Consider the following 10,895-nt stretch of genomic DNA (forward strand, 5'->3'; position numbering starts at 1 on the left):
CATCTTGCAGAGGCATGCTATTCTATCGGTTTGCGTTTAGTTGGACCAGCATTTCTTTTTTAACAGGACAATGACCCCAAACATAACTCCAGGCTGTGTAAGGGCTAATTGACCAAGGAGGAGAGTGATAGGGTGCTGCGCCTGATGACTTGGCCTCCACAATCACCGGACCTGAACCCAATCCAGAAGGTTTGGGGTGAACTGGACCACAGAATGAAGGCAAAAGGACTAACAAGTGCAAAGCAACTCTGGAACTCCAAGACTGTTTGAAGACCATTTCAGGTGACTGCCTCTGGAAGCTCATCAAGAGAATGCCAAGATTGTGCGAAGCAGTAATTAAAGAAAAAGGTCGCTACTTTAAAAAACCTAGAATATGAGACATATTTTCAGTTTTTTCACACTTTTTTGTTAACTATATAATTCCACGTGTTAATTCATAGTCTTGATGCCTGCAGTGTGAATCTACAATTTTCTTTCAAGAAAACTCTTTGAATGAGAAGACGAGTCCAAACCTTTGGTCTGTACTGTAGATGCTGATATTAATGCCCAACTTCAGCATCATGCTGAAGGAACGAGATTGTTTTTATTTACAAATAAATCATATGAGAAAAAAGAAACAATGTAAAAGTTACAAAATTATTTTATTGATCATTTCTTACAAAGACAAAGGAGGGGAAACAGTTAAATTATGTACAACCCAAAATGTTTTAATAAAGTCAACAGGGTTTGTTTATGTTCCAGCAGCCTTCCAGTTCATCGGTAGCTCGCTGCATCTTCAAGATTTGACCATGAAAAAAACATCGTCCTACTGCAACACGTGAGCTTTAGCGCAAGAAATATGGGGAGACTAGGAAGAGGTTCAGCACAAGAGGAGAGAACAGAAAATTCCCAGAACAGGAAGAGGGTGTGGGTCAGAGCAGGAAGCCGTAAATAAGTGCTGCCGTCTCCTTCTCTGATCCCACTGGTGCTTTGTGTGGATGTAGACACGATTTCCTCCTGCAGGGGGAGCCAAACATGTGCATGAGAAGGCCTGTAACATTTGTTTGGATTTAGATTTTCCAAACAAAATAAAATCAGCAGGATTTTTAATAATCAGTTTAAAGTATAAGTTTAGCACAAAATTATTTTAAACAAACTGGAATCTGAATAAATATATATCACAAATACTAAAATCAAATACTAAATTGTCTAAATAAATCTACTAATTCAAAGGTCTGTCCTTACTAGTGTTCAACGTCCGCGTCTTCAAACTGGCCGGCCTCCATCGCTGCAGCATCCACCTCCATCCCGTCTGTAAGATTACATTTAAATCATCTTCATATACCATCCTGTTTTATATAAATATTAAAAATGAAGCCAAGATTCCATCTAAAAGAAATTTGGTCCAACAAGTTTTAAAAGAGCAAAGTCTTGAAGAAGAGCTTTTAATTTATTAGTAAAGAACTTCCTAAACTTTATCTGTAAATTGTAGAATTTTGCTTTATCATCAAGAAATATCAAAAGTAGAAAAAGATTTTCCTTTATATTTAAAAATTAATCAAATGTTCCAACTGTCATATTTTTAATCCATCACATTAACAGTAAGACAGGCCACTAATTTTCAAACAATACTAAGGAGAAATATGAAATCAATCCTCAAAGAGCAGGAGTTTCAAACTCAGTCTTGGAGGATTCTTGCAGCTTTTAGACCGGGTCATTAGCAGAACCTGACTGAGACATTTCATTCTAGCATGACGAACCTTTGACACATTGAGGAGTTGCTGCACGTTTCCTATTAAAGACTGAAATTTGACAATTGCTCAGACAAATATTTAGAAGTTTCAACAAAAATGTAAGTTATGACACAGATCTACTGGATTCAATGGCTAGTCACTCTGGCTTTATACAAATCATAATGATGCATCTTTATAATAGAAAAAAAAAAACAACAACAATAAAATCCTTAACTCAGTTGTTTAAATACTTTTTACATTCCTAATGCTGCTGACCAGAACCTTGCTTTTATGCAAATTTTTATTTATTTATTTTTATTTCTAGTCATGCTTACTTTCCTTTAGCTGATCTATTTCTGTTTGCTCACAATTTAAAACTCTTGTTTTAACCGGTTAGGGTCCTGTTTCTCTCCCACCTGGATGGTTTTATTCATAATAACCCCCTTTATTTAGATCCAAGTCAACTTTAAAGAACATATTTTATTATTTATCTGGTTTAATAATCCTTTTAAGTCCTGCAAAATCGCTCCCTGCCAGATAATGTTAGTTTGCAAATAGCAGCCTTTTTTATTTATTGCTTTCTACAGGATTAGAAACGTGAAACAATAAAAAATGCGATGGAACATTTTTAACATTCGGTTGCAAATTAAAACAGGTTTCAGATCCATTTAATTTCTTCACACCAAAGTTATGCAGGCAGCCTGTCAGGAACAGCAAAAGGTGCCATCGGCTTCACTCATACCATCAAACTCTGGTTTAGTTTCTTCGGTTCTCACTCCAGCCATGTTGTACTGCTGAGCAACGGACTGGGCCAGCATCCCTTCCAGCCTCTCCAGCGTGGCCTGGCCTTCCTGCGTCAGCGCCGACAAACCCTCGTCACACGTGTAGAAGGTTGGGATGTCGGCGTGGCCGTGCTCTGAGTGAATGGAGAAACATGGAGAAAGAGGTTCATCTCTGGGTCCTGATAAACCAATCAAGAGTTTTTAGGAGCATTTCTGATTTTTAGTTTTTTTAAATAAAGCTATGAACAGCCTCTATAATTTGAGCTTCAAGAATAATATATGTAGCTGAGGTGACGTCACACTGTGTGAGAGCAGTTGATAGGAATTTTAGATTGTTTTTTTTTTGTCTTAACTTTTTCACATTTTTTTTATCTTTTAACTTTTTGACATTTTCACTTTTTTTTTTTTTTTTTACATACACTGTGCAGATGAACATTTCACATTCCACTTAATATAATAAAACTTTCGCTTGAGAGTTATTCCTCTATTTGACCTTTGTCCTGTCTAGTTTATCTAGTTCTTTATGTTTGTCGCTGTCTTTTGTCCTGAATATTGTCCATTTCCTCCATTTTTCTCTCATTTGAGTTTGTTGAAGTCTTAGATGATGTGTCAGTTTTTCCATGTTTATTTCTTCTATTATTCCATTCCATTGTTCTTGACAAGGGGGGTCTGCCTGTCCCCATTTCCTCGTAATTGCTTTTTTTGTGGCTATTAACATCATAATCAGATACCTGTCTTTTACCCTTGCTTTGATATTGTTCAAATTGCAAAGATATAGTACCACACCACACATAGGAATATCATATCCCAGAATCTTCTTTGCAGTTTCATGTACATTTTTCCAAAACTGAACAATTTTAAGACCGTTCCAAAACATGCGAGAGTGGTCGGCGTTCACTGATCTACAATTCCGCCAACACCTCGTGCTTGTACCCTTATATTTATTCTTGACTTTAGGCCTGATGAAAAATCAGATATTTCCACGTGAAGTCCCTCCAGATCCATGAATTGATGGACGTCTGATGTGTTTTCCACGTCTTTGATTTTTTTTTTTTTTTTAATAGAGTTGACATTTCAAACCGTCTATATATTAGTGATTATCACGCATAGCAAAACTAGCACGAGCATGTTCAAATATCTTACATTAACTTGAACATTTCTACATGGCCGCCAAAGTTTACAGACCAAACATGAGCCATGGTGGAGAGAAGTTGACAGCCCAAAGAGATCAAATAGAGCAACTTTCTCTCTCTCACCATCCTGCAGCCTGAACTTCAGAGCTGTTGGTCAGAAAATAAAGCTCTTAAAAAAGGACAAGAGTTTGCAGATTAGAAAAGAGATGATTTGTGAGCTTCTGACGGGCTGATCAAACTATAAAAACTAAAACTAAATCCAGGATTTCACAAGTTTCAACTGATTACTAAAAGTGAAATATTTCAGCTAAATGCTCAGATAGTACCGTCATCAACGTGTGAGTGAAAGCATCTGAGTTGAGTATAAGGAAGACGACTGGATTGGGAGGCAACCTTTGGTAGTAGAGCAGCTTAACCTCAATGCTCTTGTTCCCCTTGAAGCTTCCATTCATCTCATCATCAACGCCTTTATGTAAGGCTGGACGATTCATTGATGAAGCGGTTTGTTCGCTTCCATAGCTAAGAATGACATCAGTTCATCACCTTTAGTTTAATATATTTCCATTGTTTCTTGTATAACATTGTTTTGCAAAAATCTTTCACAGCTTGAATTTCATTGTCCCCTCCCACAGGAGATGATTGGAATAAAAGCTAGTTTTTGAAGGTAGTGTCTGTCATTTGTCAGGTTTATAGTCGTCGCTGTAGTGATGCGTTTTGCACAACTCACCTGCTTCTGCAAATGTCAGGTTTGGACAGCAGGTCAATGGAGAGAAACAAGGAAGAGAAGTTATTAGAAACACAAATTATAGTGAATTACACAGGAAAACAGCAGTTCAAGTCATTAGAAACAATAAATAAATAAGCTTTGAAGCTTTAGAGTAGCTCTTCTGCATATTTTAAATTAAAAACACATGACTAAATTTCTAAAACACTGAAAATGTTATTTAACCATCAGTTATTTTCTAGATAGTTCAGAGGTTCTGGATCTGTTCATTCTTGCTCCCAGGTACTGAGATAATGTTGAAAGTTAGCCACTCAAGAAGAAAGCAATGACCGCAGCTTCAATGTGACATCATATCATGAAGGTTTTACAGGCGGAAGTCGAAGAAAACGTCAAAGAAAAAGCAGCAGCTTAGAAACTGATGAGGAGGAAGCTGTAGTAGCATTTATTACTTATGGTTTCATCTATTGCTAATCTAGAATTTTTTCCACATAGTATCGGCAGTTCTGTTCGTAAAGCATTCAAATGAAAACCAAAATGAGTGGCGAAAAATTAACTTTGAGAGACATTGAGAAAGTAGAAAACGTAGAGATTTCTAACACATTTAAGACATCAGCTTTGTGCTCTGTAAATCAACTCTCAATAGATTTCTCCTCACCAGCTTCTTCCACATCGTATTCCTCTCCCTCAAAGTCGTTGTCAGAGTCAGAGTCATCGGGGTCGGGATGAAGGGCCTGGCATTCACACATGGCTGAGAACATGGACTCCACTGCATGTAAAAGCAAATACAGAGAAACCTGATGCTTTATGTGTGGCAGCGCAACCACAGCCCCCACATACTGCTATTTACTTATATAGAAAAATGTTTCAAAATCAGCTGAGAAAAAAAAAAGCACAAATAAACTTTGTATCGCTTCATAAAATGACATCCTGTAGCAGTTTTATTTAAATGCTGTACATATTATGGATGATCTTCTTGCTTTTTGTCACATCTGTTTTTTTTCTTTGCCTGGCGTATTTATATCGTCCTTTTACCTAATTTTTGCCATTAAAAAAGGAAAGCATAGAGCTTCAAAACCATTTGGGTCAAAAGTTTCTGTTTTGTTGGTTAAAAGTATTTACTGAGTCTATTCTCAGTAACAAAAGAGAATTTTACTTTAAAAATTAATTCATTGAATTTGGTCCATTTAGCCAGCTTTCTTTAAGTTTTGCTTTTAAAGGGATCCAACTTTGAGTTTAACCAACATATTTTATCTTTCAAACTCCATACTAAATGCAGAGTCGCTTCAGTCAGAGGCTTCTCCAGATCTGATGCAAGACAGGCCTCTACAAAAGATCCTCCCTGCCTGTAGCCATCAGCATCTATAACCTGAGATGCACCGATCCAATTGTTTCCTATCCGATACCTGGGCTGATCTGATTCACCTGTTGACTGAATTACCCATATAATCACGCCATATATTCTAGCCTCAACATAAACATCATTAAAAATATGTAACAAATGAAAAAAAAGATATAAATGTACTTTATATTATTAACAAATAAGCAGCAAAAAGAAAGAAATAACGGTTCCATGTTAAAAGCATTGCAGTGTATCTCCAATATCAAATCACCAATATCTGATCTGGCTAATTAGTCAAAATCTGAGCCGATATCCAATCCAAGCATCGGATCCGTGCATCTCTGTTTACAACATCCTGATTGAATAAGTGCTCCTGAGTTACTGCAACATTTATTTCCCTTTGGGATTAATAGAGTATTTTTGATTTGAACCAGCCAATACATTTCTTTAAGGCCAATAACGATTATTTTGACATCAGGCTAACTGATCCCCTGTATGTGCTGCAGATTTTTGTAGGACCAGATCTTATCCATATTACCTTTTCCTCAATTTACATAAAAAGAATGACAAAAAGATGAGAGAAGTTACACAAAAAAAATAAATAAATAAATAAACATTGGCAAACATGACCAATAAGCAGCTAAAGGAGGGAGGGGCAACAAATGCTCGTCTCTTAGACTCATGGCTGCTGAGTACATTAATCGGGGAACATATGCATTTACGGGATGATGCCAATATGAGTGAAATAACCCGAATATATCCGTTTAACTTTATTGTCGGCTTAATAAATTATTTTTGAACTGAATATTTGTTATAAAGTCATCTTCTCCTAAACTACCCACACTTGCTCAGTCTTTTTCTGCTAACTGATTTAGGCGGAGGGGGTCTGTAAAGTTCGACATTCCAGCTTTCTGGATTTTCTAAAAATGTCTCTGATAACTGCAGTCGGAACATAAAAACGTCCACAGCGGCAAAAATCAGTAGCATGATTTTCTAACTGTAGACGGCAAACGGCCCCTTATCCTTCCTCAGACTGGGGGACAGAAACAGCTGCTTCTCTGAGGCGTCTGTTTCTCTGCTTTACCACACACCTGTATGTTTCAGACCAGCTAACAAGTGGTCACTCACATGACGTCTTGTCGGTCGGCACAAACCGAATCTCTGAGATCACCCCTTCATCATCGTCATCTTCCCCTCCGCTGCTGCTGCCACCGTCATCCTCCTCCTCGTCTCCAGCTGCTTTCTCAGCCATTTCTGCCTCATTCTCTTCTGCAAAAAAACATCAAGCCATTGATGCGTTTCATAGCAGGCTACAGAAACAGCTCTCTGCTAAAAGACCAGCTATGGAGCATTATGAACAGAGAGAGCAGAGCTGAAGCTTCCCATAAAAAGAGGAGTTACAAACAGAACACTGTAACAGACTGTTGATCTTTACTGCTTAATCAAATTGAACACAGGATTCCTGTCTTACCGTTGAGCTTTCCGTTCACCATGACATACAGGTGTTCCTGGGGGTACGCACTCACATCCCTGGAGATGGCATGCAGGCCTATGGAGGGATACTCCAGGGAGAAACCCAACCCCGATCCATCAAACCACGACAAACGCCTGAGAGAAACAAAAACCCACGACTTAGAGGTGCAGGACTCCTGAAATTTGGAGGAACGCTAAGAAAAACTAACATGCATGTCCGGCTATTTACACTGTTGAAAGAAAGATCAGATTTGCTTTTGGAGGAAGCTCTTTCAGTTTATGTAAACGTTTACGGTATTTAAATCTGTTTCCCTCTTTCGCTAAGAGCACTATTACTCAACGCAATTATGTCCTATGAAGAAAGTCCCTAAAAAGGAAACAAAAAAACAAACAAAACAAAACATCTAATTTTCTGCATAATCAGCCTTAACCAGTCAAGGATTCAGAAATCCTTTTTTCCCCCTAAACATTGAATGCGTCATACCATAAGCAAACAATTTGAAACAGTCTAGTGAGGAAAATGTTAATTAATAAAACTCAAAATTTTTGTAGAACACAAGAACAGTTTGAAAATGAATTAGAAGCCAAAACGTTGCAAGAAGGTTTTCCCACATGCTGGGTCCAGCCAATGGACTAGGCTGTAAGAGAATGAGAGGGATGGATGCTTTCAGCAGAAAACAGGAAGTATAATTCTTGCTACCTTAAAACTCGCCCTTTTATGAAAAGCTAATGGCAATTTTGTGCAGCGGTATCCCTACTAGATGTATCCCTACAGGTGCTGAAACATAATTGGATTAATTATTTATAAAATGGTCAACTAATTTAGCAATGTTAATAAGAGTAAACAGACTCTACAACATGCCATTAGGTTAAAGAGGATCCCACTCAGAGTAATTATGCCAAAATTGTACTAAAAGTTACATAAAAATGTTAACACTAAAGACAGAAAATCTTTTCCGCTGGAAAATACGTTCTATCCAGAAACCCTGAAGTAGCATTTTAAGCTTCCCCTGGTTTAAATTCTGCATAAAATAATCTTCATCAGATTACTAATAGAAACAATAATCAAAAGATGAATCGATTAAATTGAGTTGTTAGATGCAACCCTAATCCCTGCCAAACTGATCTGAATTCTCCGATCCTTAGAGGCCTGGCAAAGAGCCACTGGTTCAGGATAGCAGCTCATTTAGGGACACATACAGAACCTAAAGGGGAGATATGTTCTGGTAGGATCAAAAACATTTTGGAGCTTCCTATAAAATGGCATCTAGCAGCTGTGAGTGTATCAGTGAGAAGACTAAATTTAGACAACTTTTGAAGTCATTTTGTATACAGAGTATATCCAAAATGAAATTTCCTTATCTACTTTTCAGGAAGTAAATGAACATTTCCTTACCATAAAATGCAGCAGTAATCAAATGTAAATGTGCGGGAGAAAAACCATTGTGCAAAAAAAGCACTGATATGGAAGTTCAGAGCATTAATATATATTTGGTGCAAATATGCAGTATTTTTGGTTTGGTGTTATCAGTGTGATGCAGTCTGTGACATGATTTAGAGATGTTTCCCCCCCACACACAGTTTAACTGTCTAAGGGGAAGAAACTGTTGCAGAATCTGTTGGACCTGCATCCAATGCTGCAAAGCCTCTTCCCAGAGGGCAGCAGGGAGAACAGTCCATGGTGGGGGTGTGCGGGGTCATTTATGATGTTATGGGCTCGGGACATGCAGTGCTGGGATGAAATGTCATTTAAGGAGGGAAGAGGAGCCCCGATGATCCTCTATGCTGTTCTTCTCACCTTCTTCCAGTCTGAGACACTGCAGCCTCCACACCACACAGTGAAACAGCTGGTCAGAACGCTCTCTATGGTGCTTCTGTAGAAGGTGGTGAGGATGGGTGGGGGCAGGTGGGCTCTCCTCATCTACCAGAGGAAGTGGAAGCTCTAAACCAGAGCCTTTTGGCCTGGTATCAAGAAGTTTAGCACATAAGCAAAACATCTCCAAGAATTCTCAATTAGAAACCTGACAGAACAGCTTTCTGCAGGAAGCAGGAGCTGAGGCAAAGTTACTGTTTTGTGAGAATCCACCTTCAGACCACAAGCGTAACTTTCTGAAGGACTGGTGTGGACATGTCCCCACCAATAATTTCCACTTTCCCGCCCCCTTTTCTGCTTATGTACTTTAGCCAAAGGTAACAGAGTTCGGTGCAGCCATCTGTGTTCAGAGCATTTTGAGTCAATTACAGGTTAAAATGAACCCATGTTTTCTTATAGTGCAGACAGAATCAGACTGCAGAGCTTCTACACATATTGAAATTTAGTTTCTGGCATCATCATATTAGTAAATAGGTTCACAAATCATTTTTAAACAGAGCTCAGAGTGAAGTAGGGAGAGCTGCAGATTTAAAGGTCAAACAAATTTACTGTGATATGCAACATGCAATAAAATATATCTCCAAATTTACCAGAAAGTTTACAAAAAATTATGCTACATTTAAAATGCAGCGTATGAAATTGAAATTGTACTGCTAGGGATGCATGATTTATCGATTTTGGCATCGGAATCCGTTGTTATTCATCATTTTTTCTATATACATTGATGTTTTTGGGAAAGCGTTCAATAAATATGTTTGAGCTCATTTATGGAAAATACAAAAACCTAATGAAAGTGTAGGTCCATCAGCCCCCCTCCCTTAGAGTGCCCCCACCACCTTTCATCACAAAGTTACAGCCTTGCTTCAGACAGTTGGAGACAGGAAGAAACTGGATTATTCAGATGAAGAGATCCTGATGCCATTAATCCAGGAGGAACGTTTTTATAATCTATAAGAGACCATTAGCCACAAGGACAGTAACTTAAGAATAAAGATCATTTTGAGGTTTGTTTGTTTTTATCCTGGTGCAGATATTTGTAAATACACAGTTACTGTTTTTTTTTTTTAAGGACATCTATCAATAGGAAGGTAAGGTTTGGTAAGGTTTACCTAAAGCTTGTTGCTTATAAAAGCATATCCAATCATATGAACCTCTTTCCCACCATAGAATAGCTTGTTAAAACCCAACCTGCAGCATCCGGATGAAAACAAGCGCCACGTGCATCACTCACGTTTCAGCGACGTAGAGCGTGCCGCAGCCCAGCCTCTGGCCGTCCAGCACCGCCGTGGTGTCGGCTTGCTCATGTCGCACCCCTTCAGTGGGAGGATGGATGTTTTTCAGAACAACCATGGTCCGCAAAACAGCGAAGTTTTCCTCGAAAGCGAATCTAGGCCGAACCAGCAGCTCAGTGACCTACTTCTGCTAGCAAATCTGGCTAATTTATCCCGGGATAACGTCTTGCTAAGTAGGTCACTTGGTGGACAGGGGAAGAAAGATAAGCCGTAGTCGCTCTTTGCTTTTCCGCTCGGGTAAACACGGCGTTTAGGGAACTGGCATAAAAACTTCTAACTTGTGCTGGTAGTGAGCTAACTGATATCCCTGTTGCACCACGACGTCGGTCAACGTCAAGCTGAATTAACGCGGCTTGGTCCGTACGTCAAAAATACGTCACATGTCCAACGCCAGCTAGATGATTGGTTGGAGCCGAAAACGTCCCTACGTTACTTTGGAAATCACGTACACGTTTCTACGTAGTTGGGCAATTTTATTTTAATGGAGTTCCAGCGTCCTCTAGTGGTGAATTGTGTGAAACTATCAAATTAAAAATAATTTTAAAAATTAGCCTAATAAAATATTTT

General features: G+C 38.6%; 1 protein-coding gene across 2 annotated transcripts; it reads right to left on the bottom strand.

Annotated features, from left to right (window-relative positions):
• Positions 1–631: 631 nt before the first annotated feature.
• clns1a (chloride channel, nucleotide-sensitive, 1A) lies at positions 632–10,669 on the bottom strand. 2 transcript variants are annotated; one of them, XM_015385626.1, is made up of 8 exons: positions 10,268–10,667; positions 7,162–7,298; positions 6,819–6,959; positions 5,007–5,117; positions 4,355–4,360; positions 2,455–2,628; positions 1,225–1,291; positions 632–996 (listed from the first exon to the last, which is right to left on the bottom strand). In XM_015385626.1, coding segments are annotated over exons 1-8 (756 nt in total). In that variant the 5' UTR covers positions 10,387–10,667; the 3' UTR covers positions 632–995. The 2 variants fall into 2 exon arrangements, with proteins under 2 accessions (XP_015241112.1, XP_015241111.1); XM_015385625.1 differs by lacking the exon at positions 632–996 and having other exon boundaries at positions 1,224–1,291; positions 10,268–10,669.
• Positions 10,670–10,895: the final 226 nt, after the last annotated feature.

Source organism: Cyprinodon variegatus, unplaced genomic scaffold (genome assembly GCF_000732505.1).
Source record: "Cyprinodon variegatus isolate N-32 unplaced genomic scaffold, C_variegatus-1.0 Scaffold345, whole genome shotgun sequence".
Lineage (NCBI taxonomy): Eukaryota > Metazoa > Chordata > Actinopteri > Cyprinodontiformes > Cyprinodontidae > Cyprinodon > Cyprinodon variegatus.